Here is a 15,328-nt window from a genome sequence, read left to right as displayed (position 1 = left end):
GAGCGGTGCAGGGAGATGGTTGGATACTGCCCTTCCATTCGCAATTCAGGCAGGTTACCAGTCTTCCTGTGGCACAGATTGCATGTTCCTCTGCTCCCAAGTGTTCCAGTAGAGGTAGCCACAATTTATCCAGGAAGAGCGGTGCAGGGAGATGGTTGGATACTGCCCTTCCATTCGCAATTCAGGCAGGTTACCAGTCTTCCGGTGGCACAGATTGCATGTTCCTCTGCTCCCAAGTGTTCCAGTAGAGGTAGCCACAATTTATCCAGGAAGAGCGGTGCAGGGAGATGGTCGGATGCTGCCCTTCCGTTCGCAATTCAGGCAGGTTACCAATCCTCCTGCGGTACAAATCGCACGTCCATCTGCCCCCTCCCCCTGCTACATCTCTGACCTTGCCTCTGCACTGAGCCTGTTAAGAAAAGTTTCCACATTTGGCACATTTCTTCCTTTGGACACTACAAAGTTTGTGTTTCTAGTCTGGGCTTTTCTGTTGAGCCACAGCACTTTTGCTTTGCTACCCATGTCCCCTCTTCTCTCCACAGTGACAGCTTAAACATCTTCTCTTTGACAGGTTAAAATTCTGTGTTGTTTTTTTTTAAATTCTGTCAGTTTCAATCCTGCGAGTCATAACAGGAAACACTTCACCTTATAAAAGGGGTAAAGGCTAATAAACTTGATATACCGCCTTCCTGTGGTGCAACTAAAACAGTTTACATTTATTGTATACAGGTACTTTCTCTGTCCCTGGTGGGCTCACAATCGAAGTTTAACTTGGGTTCCGTGCTTTCCTCTTTACAGGGTGATGATTTAACCAGAGTGTCAAAATCCAGCAAAATTGTAGAGCGAATGGTGAATCAGAACATATTTGATGACATTGCGCAAGGTATGGAACTCTCTACACGTATGGGTTGAAACTGTGAATGTTCATTTTGCACTGCTCCTTTTTTTGTTTTGCAATTCTGTGCAAAGATTTCTCCTGCAGTTGCTGTACAAGTCAGAGTGTGCACTGTTCATCTATGTGGTGCTGAAAGTTAGCCAGCCCATAAAGGCTGAGCGACACTATTTCCCCTTTCTCTATCTGGGTTTTTAAGGAGCTGATTTTATAAGTCATTTCTATCTAGAAATAGGCAGATGCATAATTGCCCAGGGTGCAGATGGGTAGAAGTATGTCCTGACAGCCTGTCAGCACTTGCTTTTTACCCAAATAAGCATAATCAGTCCTGAGCATGGAGCTTGTGCAAAGCTAGGATTTATAAGTACATAAGTAATGCCATACTGGGAAAAGACCAAGGGTCCATCGAGCCCAGCATCCTGTCCATGACAGCGGCCAATCCAGGCCAAGGGCACCTGGCAAGCTTCCCAAACATTCTATACATGTTATTCCTGGAATTGTGGATTTTTTCCCAAGTCCATTTAGTAGCGGTTTATGGACTTGTCCTTTAGGAAACCGTCTAACCCCTTTTTAAACTCTGCTAAGCTAACCGCCTTCACCACTTTCTCCGGCAACGAATTCCAGAGTTTAATTACATGTTGGGTGAAGAAACATTTTCTCCGATTTGTTTTGAATTTACTACACTGTAGTTTCATCGCATGCCCCCTAGTCCTAGTATTTTTGGAAAGCGTGAACAGACGCTTCACATCCACCTGTTCCACTCCACTCATTATTTTATATACCTCTATCATGTCTCCCCTCTATGTTTCAAAATGTGGAGATGCACATTAAATTTGCGAATCTTATAACAGGGGTAACTTTGTGCAAGAGTTTTATGGATACTGGAGTAATTTTATAAGAGCACTTGTAAGAAGAGCGACCAAAATGATAAAGGGTAGGTTACCATATTTTGTCCCCCAAAAAGGAGGACACATGCCCTCCCCCTGTCACACACCCCGTTACTCCCCCTCCCCGTCACCCCACCCCTCCCCTTACCTTACTCCCCTTACCTTACTACTGCCCTGGTGGTCTAGTGACCTCTTCGGGGCAGGAAAGAGCCCCCTCTTTCCTGCCCGGAGCGCTGCCCTGCATGCATCCTTCCTGTTGCTGATCTCGGCGCCGATTCAACATGGCCGCCGAGAGTTGAAGTCTCGCGAGGTCACTTCAACTCTCGGCGGCCATTTTGAATCGGCGCCGAGATCAGCAACAGAAAGGATGCATGTAGGGCAGCGCTCCGGGCAGGAAAGAGGGGGCTCTTTCCTGCCCCGAAGGCAGAAGAGGTCACTAGACCACCAGGGCAGTAGTAACTAAGGGGAGGGGAGGCTAGCAATCTGCCCATTTGTCCGGATTTCTGGACAAACAGGCAGGCTGGCGGGCGGGCCAACGTCCCGCCTACCAGCCTGCCCGTTTGTCCAGAAATCTGGACAAACGTGCAGATTGGCAAAACCCGCCCGGTTGCCCGGACATGTCCTCAAAAAGAGGACATGTCCGGGTAAATCCGGACAAATGGTAACCCTAATAAAGGGGATGGAACTCCTCTCGTATGAGGAAAGGCTAAAGAGGTTAGGGCTCTTCAGCTTTGAAAAGAGACGGCTGAGGGGAGATATGATTGAGGTCTACAAAATCCTGAGTGGTGTAGAATGAGTAGAAATAAATTGATTTTTTATTCGTTCCAAAAGTACAAAGACTAGGTAGGGGACGCTCAAGGAAGTTACATGGAAATACTTTTAAAACAAATAGGAGGAAATATTTTTTCACTCAACAGATAGTTAAGCTCTGGAACTCTTTGCCAGAGGATGTTAGTGTATCTCGGTTTAAAAAAGGTTTGGACAAATTCCTGGAGGAAAAGTCCATAATCTGCTATTGAGACAGACAAGGGAAGCAACTGCTTGCCCTGGGATTTGTAGTACGGGGTGTTGCCACGATTTGGGTTTCTGCCGGGTACTTGTGACCTGGCTTGGCCACTGTTGGAAGCAGGATGCTGAGCTAGATGGACCATTGGTCTGACCCAGTATGGCTACTCCTATGTTCTTATGTCCCCTTTATAATAAGTGTGTATCTTCTGCACAGTTTAGGCATCCTGTAATTACCTCTTTAGTGATCTTACCACTTCTGCTTATTATTGGTTTTATCTTTTCTCTCACTCCATCTTTCCAAGTCATTGTCAAGTTGTAAAGCATTAACCCTTTGAAGGAAGCCTTTCACTGCCTCTTAGAGGGTGTTAGAACATTCCCGTAGGATTACAGATGAGCTGCAGTGAAATATAAAACCGTGCCTCCTAATCAGTGTGCCGTAGAGATGCTCAAGTCCAGACCAGCAGTTGTCCTCTACTCTCAGCATCTCACAGACACCAGAGGCACAAATAGTAGCTCTTTAAAATGCAGGAGCTCTTTACTCAGCATGTGGGTCATGCATTTCTTTCCTTCATTGCTATAACATGAGCCCCAGCATATGGGAATTAGTAGGAACATACACGGCATAGATAGCTAGGCTCTGTTTTGTGCAGCACACAATGAGGAGTTGGGGGAGGGGAGACCGACTAGTATTTGGGTGGAGGAGAAGAGACAAGTGGTATGAGGAAGGGGAAGTTGAGAGGGTGTACGTTTATCAGTCAAGATATGATAGAGGTCTATAAAATAATGAGTGGAGTTGAACGGGTAGATGTGAAGCGTCTGTTTACACTTTCCAAAAATACTAGGACTAGGGGGCATGCGATGAAGCTACAATGTAGTAAATTTAAAACAAATCGGAGAAAATGTTTCTTCACTCAATGTGTAATTAAACTCTGGAATTCGTTGCCAGAGAATGTGGTAAAGGCGGTTAAGACCGTTATTAAATGGACTTGGGGAAAATCCACTATTTCTGGGATAAGCAGTATAAAATGTTTTGTACATTTTTGGGATCTTGCCGGGTATTTGTGACCTGGATTGGCCACTGTTGGAAACAGGATGCTGGGCTCAATGGACCTTTGGTCTTTGCCAGTATGGCAATACTTATGTACTTATGTAAGCAATCCTCTCAGCGTGTACTGCTGCCATATTTGGGTTTGGGGAAAGGGGGTCTGAAGTTGGGAGTACTCGTCTCTGGTTTAATACCCATAGAAATTTTGTTTACTCCGTGGAGTGCACTTTTCCAGTCTTGGATTTTAGCCTTGAACAGAGTTTTAAGCGCAAAGGCTGTAGGATGTCACATTAGGGGACTAGGAGTCATTCCAACCATGATGCAAGTTTAAATTCCATGTCAGTGTTAGCATTCCAAGTACCTGGCAGGGAAAAAGGGAAAACACTGTTAATTAACAAGGAGGGCTGGAATTTCATTTCTCAGCTGGAATCCTCTTTAAAGGTGAGCCAAGCAGCTCAGATTTATTCTCAGCTATTAATTCTGAATATGCCTCTTTCCCTTGCTTTTGATTGTAGCATTTGTTTGCCTAAAATATATTGTTTGGGGTTTTTTTTTTCCTGTTCAGATTTTAAGTACTTTGAGGATATGTCTGATGAATTCCGAGACCAGGAAGGAACTTTGCTGCCATTGTGGAAGTTTCAACATGAAAAAGCTAAGAGACTTGCTGTGACTGCCATCTGCTGGTAAGTGTACATATTGCAAATTTTATTTATAAGATGTTCAATAGAAATCAAATAAAATAAAACATGGAAAAGAAAATAAGATGATACCTTTTTTATTGGACATAACTTAATACATTTCTTGATTAGCTTTCGAAGGTTGCCCTTCTTCCTCAGATCGGAAATAAGCAAATGTGCTAGCTGACAGTGTATATAAGTGAAAACCTTCAAGCATTACTATGACAGTCTGACAGGGTGGGAGGATGGGGGTGGGTCGGAGGTATGTCTGGGGACATCAAAGCATATCATTGATATTCTAACAGGATGGGTGTGGATAGGTGAGAGGTGGGGTGATCAACAGAGACATACAGCTTTATGGTTTATAATGGGCTAGGAACCCCAGATCCTTGTTAAGTCCTTTCTGTTGGATGTTAAAATATTCAATCATTCTGACTTCAAAGGTCTTACGTTCTTGTATGGTTTTAAAGTTACCTTTGAGGATTCTCACTGTGAAATCACTGGTACAGTGTCCTGGTCCTGTAAAATGTTGACCAACAGGCGTGGGAACCCTGCTGGCACCAGTATTGTTCATATGATGTCTATGTAAATTGAATCTTGTCTTAAGCATCTGGCCTGTTTCTCCAATATAGCATCCTTCGTTACATTTTTTACACTGAATGATATATACCACTGAATGATATATATGACACGGCTACCACACTCCTCTATTTATAAGATGAAAACTACCCCCCCCCCCCCCCAAAAAAAAAAAAAGCTGACCTAATCTGTTTATTAAGGCACGATTGGTGATTCCTTCTGTAGTCCAGTATAGAAGTGATTTCCAAACCTATCCTGTCAAGACTCTTGAGGCTTGATAACTAGAGGCCCCAATATCTTGGATTATAACCTTGGCACACCAATCACCCGAAGTCTCTATTATTTTTATGAAGTCTCTTTTATTGAATAAATCACAGATAATTTACTCACACACAGATGTTCAGAGGTGCTGCTCCAGGACACAGAGACTCCTTAATCTGAGAGCTGTTGGGTTGGAGATCTGAAGAGAGGTAGATATATTGCAGGGGGAGAAGGATAGTTGAACAGGTAGAAATGGTCCAAAGCTGGGTGACTGGAATGTGCAATATCTCATTAGAGAGGAGATATTTTCAAGGTAAAAAAAAAACAGGTTCGTTACAGGGAGTTTCATCAGGACAGAGCTGTCAGGAGTAGGATGGTACAAGCTCCATGTCTCTGGCTAGGTGGTGGGAAAGCCTCATGGCTGAAGGGACAAAGAGGTATTGAGGCTTCATGTGGGTTCAGGGAGGAGCAGATAGAGACCAATGGGGACAGAGCCTGCCATCGGGTAACAAGGGGTGGTCCTAGAGGACGGCTCTCGATTGGAGGGAAAGGTCATACCTGGCTGACCTCCCTGGACAGAGATAGTGAGACTGACCAGGAAATGATAGCAGGAAAACAAAAGAGCCAAGCTTGGCAGAGAGAGAGAAGAGGTCAGGGCAGCCTCACAACCAGTGGTAACAGTTTTTACACAGCCAAGCAAGTGTGGTTGCACTGCCTGTGAACTACATTACCCACGGTGCATTGCTCATGTATCTTTGCAGTGAGAAACTGCAGCAATGATAGTCCTTAGAACTGAGAATAACAGTAAAAGCATTACACATGTTTTAGGATCACATTATAAACTAGTGCGAGGCTGTCGGGGGACAGAACAGAGCCTAACATCTAGTCGAGGATATTCACAGTAAATATGTATGAGAGATGTTTGCAGGAGACCCAAGGACTCACTTTCCTGGCTTCGTTAATCTTTGGAGCACATGAAAAACCTCTGGCAGGCCTGTCCATCTGCTCCCCTGTTGGACTGGCTTTTAGAGGAAGAGAATGGTTTTTAGCTGTAGCTGCAGCTTAAGACCAGCACTCAAATGAATCGTGAAGTTTCTTCTATGTCAGAGTTTCCCAACCCTTTTGCACTCGTGGACTGACAAATTGGCTGAGAAAATCTTTGTGGACTGGGGAAGTGGAAACAAAAACAAACTTAGGATATCAAACATATAAACGGCGAGAGACCGAACTCACTCACAAATGCGCAGTAAAGACCCTCTCTGTCCTGCCCCCGTGTCAATACGTGATGACGGGGCGGAACAGAGAGGGTCTCTACTGCGCAAGGGGAGGGACGAAACCGCCGTCGCTACCGCTCACCCCCCCCAAGGTCGCCGCCACCACGCCCCCCACCTGGAGTCGCCGCCGCCACCCACCCTCCACCCGGGCCCTCGCTCCGCTATAGAAACAGCGCCAACGCAGCACACAGCTCAGCTGAGCTGCCGTCGGCCTTCCTTCCCTGCCTGTGTCCCGCCCTCGCCCACAAGCTGTGAGCTGCGTTGGCGCTGTTTCAATAGCGAAGCGAGGGCCCGGCCCAGGTGGAGGGGTGGAGGGGTGGCGGCGAGCTCGGCGGCGGGGGGGTGGGGGCCTTGCAGCGGCGAGGAGAAGGGGCCTTTCAAACCCCCCCCCCCCCCCCCCCCCCGTCCTATACTAGCCCGTTTTTACGGGCTCAACGGCTAGTTATATCAGAATTTAATATATGGCTCAGTGATTGAAGAGTTCATAACACAATCTACAGCTATACACCTTTAAAAATCCTAAACATACTTCCAAAACAATGTATGCCAACATTTTGTTTTACATTTTCCACTCTTTAGTGTGACCTCTGCTGCTGCTTCTCTCTTATTACCTTCTATGTAATGCAATCTTTGGCGCAAGAGACCACCTGTGTCTTTATTTTCCTACCTGTAAGAAAGTAGTTTATAAATCGATATATGCAGCTACTTTTTCATACCAAGGTACTAAAAGGTGAAATTCTTTGCCAAAACACATAGAGGGGCATAATCACAGGGCGCCCAAATTTTCATGAGGTCGTCCTCGCAGGACGGCCCCGTAAAGGGACGGGGCAACCCATATTATCGAAACAAGATGGACATCCATTTTTCATTTCGATAATGCGGTCGGGGATGCCCAAATCATGAAATTTAGGTCGACCTTAGAGATGGTCGTCCTTAGGTCATTTTTGAGATGGTCGTCCCCGGTTTTCAGGGATAATGGAAACCAAGGACGCCCATCTCAAAAACGACCAAGTCCAAGGCATTTGGTCGTGGGAGGAGCCAGCATTCGTAGTGCACTGGTCCCCTTCACATGCCAGGACACCAACCGGGCACCCTAGGGGGCACTGCAGTGGACTTCAGGTGCATAGCTCCCTTACCTTGGGTGCTGAGCCCACCAACCCCCCCCCCCCCCCCCCACCTACATGTAGGTACAGTGGGTTTCGGATGAGTTTTAGAGGGCTCACATTTACCACCACAAGTGTAACAGGTAGGGGGGGTGGGCCTGGGTCTGCCTGCCTGAAGTACACTGCACCCACTACAACTGCTCCAGGTACCTGCATACTGCTGCGATGGACCTGAGCATGGCATTTGAAGCTGGCACAGAGGCTGCAAAAAAGTATTTTTAAGTTTTTTTTTTGAGGGTGGGAAGGGGGTTAGTGACCACTGGGGGAGTAAGGGGAGGTGATCCCCGATTCCCTCCGGTGGTCATCTGGTCAGTTTGGGCACCTTTTTGATGCTTGGTCGTGAAAAAAAATGGACCAAGTAAAGTCACCCAAGTGTTCGTCAGGGACGCCCTTTTTTTTTTCCATTATCAGCCAAGGGTGCCCATCTCCTAAGCACGCCCCAGTCCCGCCTTCGCTATACTGCCGACACGCTCCCGTGAACTTTGGTCGTTCCCGTGACGGAAAGCAGTTGAGGGCAACCAAAAATCGGCTTTCGATTATGCTGATTTGGGCGACCTTGTGAGAAGGACGCCCATCTCCCGATTTATGTCGCAAGATGGTCACCCTTCTCTTTCAAAAATTCACCTGATAGGATCCCAACATGATTATTTGGTTTTTCGTAAGTTTTTGAAATCTTTCCCTTTCAAAAATTTTCTGTCAGTTGATCTTGGTGCCTAATCCTCCCCCGCCCCCCCCTTCCATTCTCCCCATTATGCTTAATTTTTGAATTCTTTATATATTTACAGTTCTTTCCGTATTGATAAATGTGGGTTTATGTAATTTGTTTCATATTTTGTAATGACTTCTTTTTAGCTTATTAGCTACATTGAACTCAGAATTGTATGGGAAAAATGTGGGATATAAATGTCAAAAATAAATAAATAAGGGGGCCTTTTACTAAAGCTTACCTCTAGTTATCTGCAGCAGGGCCCATAGGAATAAAGTGGGCCCTGCTATAGGTAACTCAAGCTAAGCTTTAGTGAAAGACCCCCTGTTTAACTAAGGGGTTAAACAGCATTTGCAGCATTTGAGGTAGAGCTACACAGAAAGATCCAGGAGATATTGAACTGCCCTTTAGCAAACATTGCTACATTGACATTGATACAGGAGGTTCAACTCATCCTGCGAATCATGGCAATGGCTGAAGGCACAGTATCAATGCCAGTGTTTTGACAGGTTTCCACATAGGTGCAAACCAATCTAGTGTCCACCTCCAGTGCACTGGAGAAGGAAGCTTCACCAAGGCATCAGTCTGCCTTGGAGTCTAGACTCTATTACATAGTAAATGACAGCAGAAAAAGACCTGCATGGTCCATCCAGTCTGCCCAACAAGATAAACTCATATGTGCTACTTTTTGTGTATACCTTACCTTGATTTGTACCTGTCTTTTTCAGGGCACAGACCGTATAAGTCTGCCCAGCACTATCCCCGCCTCCTAACCACCAGCCCTGCCTCCCACCACCAGCTCTGCCACCCAATCTCGGCTAAGCTCCTTAGGATCCATTCCTTCTGAATAGGATTCCTTTATGTTTATCCCATGCGTGTTTGAATTCTGTTACCATTTTCATTTCCACCACCTCCAGTGGGAGGGCATTCCAAGCATCCACTACTCTCTCCGTGAAAAAATACTTCCTGACATTTTTCTTGAGTCTGCCCCCCTTCAATCTCATTTCATGTCCTCTAGTTCTACCGCCTTCGCACCTTCGGAAAAGGTTCGTTTGCGGATTAATACTTTTCAAGAAATACTAGTCAAGAAGAGCCACCACAGATATCTTGGCTAGCCAGGTACATACTCAGACGTCTCAACTAGAACATCATTCTGATTAGCAGTCTGAGAAGCCCTGGGGTGGGTACACTTAAGGATGTCATGATTTTTATGACCAGGGGGAGCCAATTGGTCTCCCATTTAGACTCCTTTCCTCCAGAGCAAAGTGGAAAGTCTACACCAGAGGACCTCGCCTTCACAGATTTGCCAAAGAAATAGCAGAGAACATTCCATTTTAGTTGGAGGAGGAGAGTGGATTCAGGGCGTACATGCTGAACATCCTCTAATATTTCAACCCACTTAAAAAAAAAGTGAATGTGCCAGCTCATGACATCTGTAAGAAAGCACAGATGCGAATGTGTAAGTCCCCCTTCTCTGTGCCTCTTATGAACACGAAGGTGAACTCAGTGTATATTGCGCAGAAGGATTCAAGAAGCAGCACTACTACACAAATTGGTAACAGCCGAATCTGCTCTCCAAATAACATTTATTTATTTATTATATTTGTACCCCGCGCTTTCCCACACATGGCAGGCTCAATACGGCTTACGTGATAGTAACAATATAAAGAATTACAAAGTCGTAAGAAGAATATACAGTTTGTAGTAAATGCAATATTAATGGGGTTAAGGGATAAGTAAATTGAACATAGGAGGAATTGGGTGCAGGAGGAAATGAGCGTTGGGAGGTAGGCGTAGGAAGATGGAGAGGAATGGATATGGGGTAGCAATAAGGATAATGGGAAAACATGGTCAATGGATAAACAATCGTCAATGAGAATCATGTGGAAGAGAACACATTCCTTGCTTCTCCTTGGGAGAATATTTGCACCTATGACCTTTTTGAGAGGAAGGTTTCCCAATATGTCATGCTTAGTTCTTACATGGCTTCATTTGATTTTGTCACGAGCCAATATGTAAAATATTCTGGACGAAGAATATCTCTCAGCTTGTCTCCCTTAAGAGCAGCGTGACAACTTTATGTCACTTCTAGACAATGGAAAGGTACAAAACACATGACCTGATGAACCTATGAATGAACTTCTGCTGTGGGTGTTGACTTCCATGGCTGCGAGTATCAGAACTTAGGTACAAACTCACTGACCTACTCTACAAAGGAGACAGGCTCGCTGCAGAAAATGTCAGAGAGGCCATGGCTCAAATTAAAGGTGACCAGTGCTTCAGACCCATTTTTGATTCATCCTTCTCATTGTTTAGGAGGAGTGAGTAGAAGTTTTGCCCACTGATATTGTTGTTTTTCATTTTCCTTTTTTATTTAAAGAGCATAAGGACACACACCTGCATTTATGTGCCTCTTGAGTGCATAAATGCAGTGAAAATGGCACTTATGTGCACAAGCACTGTAAGCACTATTTTATAAGGGTGCATGTACATGGCATAGCATGTAACTGCAAGGAGATTACACGTGGACGAAGCATAAGTGTGTTGCCCATTAACACATTAACTTAAAGAATACTGTAAGCGTATGTACCCTTGCTGCATTGATGAACCCTCAGTTACACTAGCTGTATGCCGGTATAACTGCAGGCTTTAACATTTTGGCTCGCTGATGCCAACTTATGCTAGAACCTGGACATCTAGATGTGCTGTTATAGAGTAGGTGTTCTTTGTTCTGTATTGGCACACCTAGAAGGAGATGCCCACTTACAGAGGATTGTCACACTGCTTGTCCTTGAAGAAAGCAAAGTTGCTTACCTGTAACAGTTGTTCTCCAGTGATGATAGGATTCCAGTCCTCAAAAAAAACCACCCACCTCCCCTGTGGGTTGGTGTCTTATGTGCAAGGATGGTGAGCCCTTAGGTCCCGCAAGGCCCCGAGGGACCTTAAGGAACAGCCGTGCAACCCCCCAAGTCTTCACCCGCGGCGACCGCCGTTCACCAAGGGTTGAGCCCCCAGCTGCAGGCGGTCAACGGGACTTCAGGAACCGCGGGGAGCCGAGCTGACCCGGACAGGGACCAGGAGAGCAGCGGGCAGTTGGAGAAAGAGAACATCCGATAACAGGCCAAGTTCAGGGCAGGCAGCAAACAACGAAGTCATAATCCGGCAAGAGGTCGAGGCAGGCAGCGAGCAGGGAAACCAGGAACAGTCCAAAGGTCAAGAACCAGCAGAACAAGGAACGCAGAGAATCACAGGAATCACAGGAAGCAGGCCTCAGGAACAGAACCTGAAGCAAAGTTCTGACTCTGTTTCATCCTTAAATATTGCACAGCATTAGCCGCCCCGCCCCCGCAGGTATAGCCAACCAACCTGGGCCTGGCTATTGACAGAGCCCTTCTGATTGGCTCTGTCTACCCAATCCAGCACCTCGGAGGCGGAGTTCCAACCCCCCGCGTCCGGGGAAGACGAGAACGCCGGCCAACGCGCCCGGGCACCACCTCTACCTCCAGCGTGAACACTACCTCCCCCGCCGGCGACCGAGAGACCGGCGGCCGCAATCGCCAGCCTCAGGCCTCGGCCCCGGTCCGAGCGGCCATCACCGCGGCGGGCCTCAGCTCCCCGCTGCGACCCCCGGATCGCCGCCCCTCGTCGCGGAGGACGCCGGTTCCCGCCCCCCGCGGCGGAGGCGCCGGAGGGAGCAGCGGACGCGACAGTTGGCTTCTCCTAATGGAGTGGAGGAGTGGCCTAGTGGTTAGGGTGGTGGACTTTGGTTCTGGGGAACCGAGGAACTGAGTTTGATTCCCACTTCAGGCACAGGCAGCTCCTTGTGACTCTGGGCAAGTCACTTAACCCTCCATTGCCCCATGTAAGCCGCATTGAGCCTGCCATGAGTGGGAAAGCGCAGGGTACAAATGTAACAAAAATAAAATAGATACTATTGGAGATTCTACATGGAATGTTGCTACTATTGGAGATTCTACATGGAATGTTGCTATTCCACTAGCAACATTCCATGTAGAAGCCTGTGCGGCCACATTGGTGATCTGCAAGGGCCGACTTCTACATGGAATGTTGCTAATGGAATAGCAACATTCCATGTAGAATCTCAAATAGTAGCAACAGTGGATGAGTGGCCTAGTGGTTAGGGTGGTGGACTTTGGTCCTGAGGAACTAAGGAACTGAGTTCAATTCCCACTTCAGGCACAGGCAGCTCCTTGTGACTCTGGGCAAGTGACTTAACCCTCCATTGCCCCATGTAAGCCGCATTGAGCCTGCCATGAGTGGGAAAGCGCGGGGTACAAATGTAACAAAAACAAAACAAACATAATGATAGCTTTATACTGAACCAAAGGGGCCCCGCATGAAGATGCTGATTCAGCAACGTCTTCATTCGTGCAATGGACCACTTTAGAAAGCGCTGAGAGTTTTGTTAGATTTTTCTGACCCAGGCTCCATCGGATGATGTCACTCCATGTGTGAGGACTGATGTCTTCCTGTTCTTGGAGAACAGGTAAGCAACTTTTTTTTATTTCTCCAGGTCCTCACAGAACCTTTCTGTTTCCCCAAGAAGTTAGTTTCTCTTTGTTTTAGCTGTAAAAGGGAACTGAGGTGATCGTACATGACTACAATGGCACCATAACTCCTGTACTTGTGCGGTAGAACTCTTTAGAAAGTTCTGAAGCTTCCTTACGCTCCTGCAGCCTCGGACTCCCATCCAGTGACGCCAACTTATAAGGGCTGGTATCCGGTCCAAAAAGAACACCTAGTCCTGGTAATTAACTTTGCTATTTGCACGTCTACATTACCCCTGCCTCGGATCTCCTCTGGCAGCAGCAGCCTACTTCTCCCATTGTTGGACTACTTTTATTGTTTGTAAGCAGACCTCTCACTTCAGACAGTTATGTTTTGATTTTATTTTTATTTGTTACATTTGTATCCCACATTTTCCCACCTATTTGCAGGCTCAATGTGGCTTACATAGTACCGTAAAGGCGTTCCCCAATTCCGGTATGAACAAATACAGTAATGTTGTGGTAGAATAAGGTTCGTGTGTACAGACACATTAGGGAATCGTAGAGAGGAAGAGTTATTATATGTCCATTATATGACCTTCGTAAGGAGAGTATTGCGGCTTCCTGTAGATGAAATACGTCAAGACCTGCACATATCCATTTGGTCAACTCCTAATTCAGTTAGACCAACTAAATGAAATTCAGATAATAAATATTGAGTGTAGGAAGTTTTAGGACATGGCAAGCAACAATTGTCTCATGCTTCTTTGATAGTCAAATATGCAATGAGGAGGAACAAAACATCTAAAGACCATATGGCCTTATTCTCCAAACAAGGACCTTAAATCTATAGACTTAATGGGTAAAAGAACGTACCAAAATTCCATGCTCGCTGCTCACATTGCAGTGCATAACTATCATTATGTACAATATTTTATGAATGAAATACTCAGACTTTGCTTTTCAGTTGTTACATTTAACCTTATGTTGGTCTTTTACAGGAACCCCAGATACAATGATCTGTTCGCAGTGGGACATGGCTCTTGTAAGTTACAAATAATGCAACAGTGACATTTAATTGATGAAGCTAATGGCATCAGTACAATCAGCAACAAAATGCTGTAGTGTTATGAAGCCTAATACCAAAGGCTCTTCGCATACGTTCAGCAAAGGACTGTAGCCAGTTTACAAAAGCATTTATTTATTTTCACTGTTATTGGTGTGCTTATATGCATAACCTTTTCAGACAAGTTTGTTTGTTTATTATTGAGCTTTATTAACCGCCTTTATGAAGAAAGGTATTAACATTCTTAACTTTACAGATATAATTTTGATTACAGTTGTAACCCGGGTCTCACACTTGCTCACCACTCCTGGGCACTGCCTAGCTCTCAGGGTCAAGTGCCCCCTCGACCTGGGCCACAAAACAACAGTTTCTTTCTCTTTACTTTTACTCCATACTCTGAGCTAGGTGCAGGCAGGGGCCGGTTAAGAATCCGGAAGGCTGTAGGGTTTGAGTTATTGGCTGCTTTATTTTTGACTAGTAAAAAAGGCCCGTTTCTGACACAAATGAAATGGGCGCTAGCAAGGTTTTCCTCGGAGTGTGTATGTTTGAGAGAGTGTGTGTGAGAGATGGAGTGTGTGTGTCAGAGAGAGAATGAGAGAGAGAGACAGCGTGTGTGTATGTTTGTGTGAGAGAGAGTGTGTGAGAGACAGAGTGTCTCTGTGTGTGAGACTGTGTGTGTGTGTGTGTGACAGAGAGATAGAGTGTGATAGACAGGGAGTGTGTCAGAGAGAGTGTATGTGAGAGACAGTGAGTGAGTGTGAGCCCCCTCCCCACCCCCACCTCTCTGGTCTCAGGACCCCCTCTCCCCTGCCCCACCTCCAGCCATCCATGTCCAGTGACCCTCCTCTCCCCCTGCCCCCCCTGCAGCTACCCATGTCCAGCGACCCTCCCCTCCCCCCTACAGCTACCCATGTCCAGCGACCTTCCCCCCGGCGCATCAAACCCCCTTGCCACCCACAGCTGCCAGTGGTAATGGTGTCTAGCCGCTGGTGCTTCCCCTGTTGAGCAGCAGCGGCCGCTACAAAAAGAAAAGAAGCGCTAAATGTTTTAAACCCGGCCCAAATCATTCGCAAATGCCCGAGTTTTACAACACAGTCTCTGTAGCCACTCCTCCTCTCACCTGTCACGTCACTATGCTCCTCCGGGGTATTACTCCATGGGCAGTGACGTAGAGGTGAGAGGAGGAGCGACTGCAGAGACTGTGTTGTAAGACTCGGGCAGTTGTGAATGATTTGGGCTAGGTTTAAAAACATTTATCGCTT

At 46.3% G+C, this 15,328-nt stretch overlaps 1 protein-coding gene across 2 annotated transcripts in view; it reads left to right on the top strand.

The window, feature by feature from the left end:
• The window catches only part of DNAI1 (dynein axonemal intermediate chain 1), a 524,712-nt gene that overhangs the window by 232,872 nt on the left and 276,512 nt on the right, over positions 1 to 15,328 (top strand). For both annotated transcript variants that reach the window (XM_030192851.1, XM_030192850.1), the window contains exons 10-12: positions 799 to 883; positions 4,398 to 4,515; positions 14,002 to 14,045. In XM_030192851.1, the coding sequence (XP_030048711.1) occupies positions 799 to 883; positions 4,398 to 4,515; positions 14,002 to 14,045 (247 nt within the window). The remainder of the gene's footprint in view (positions 1 to 798; positions 884 to 4,397; positions 4,516 to 14,001; positions 14,046 to 15,328) is intronic.

The sequence above is a fragment of the Microcaecilia unicolor genome, chromosome 2, assembly GCF_901765095.1.
Source record: "Microcaecilia unicolor chromosome 2, aMicUni1.1, whole genome shotgun sequence".
Lineage (NCBI taxonomy): Eukaryota > Metazoa > Chordata > Amphibia > Gymnophiona > Siphonopidae > Microcaecilia > Microcaecilia unicolor.
This window is presented reverse-complemented; position numbering and strand designations above follow the sequence as displayed.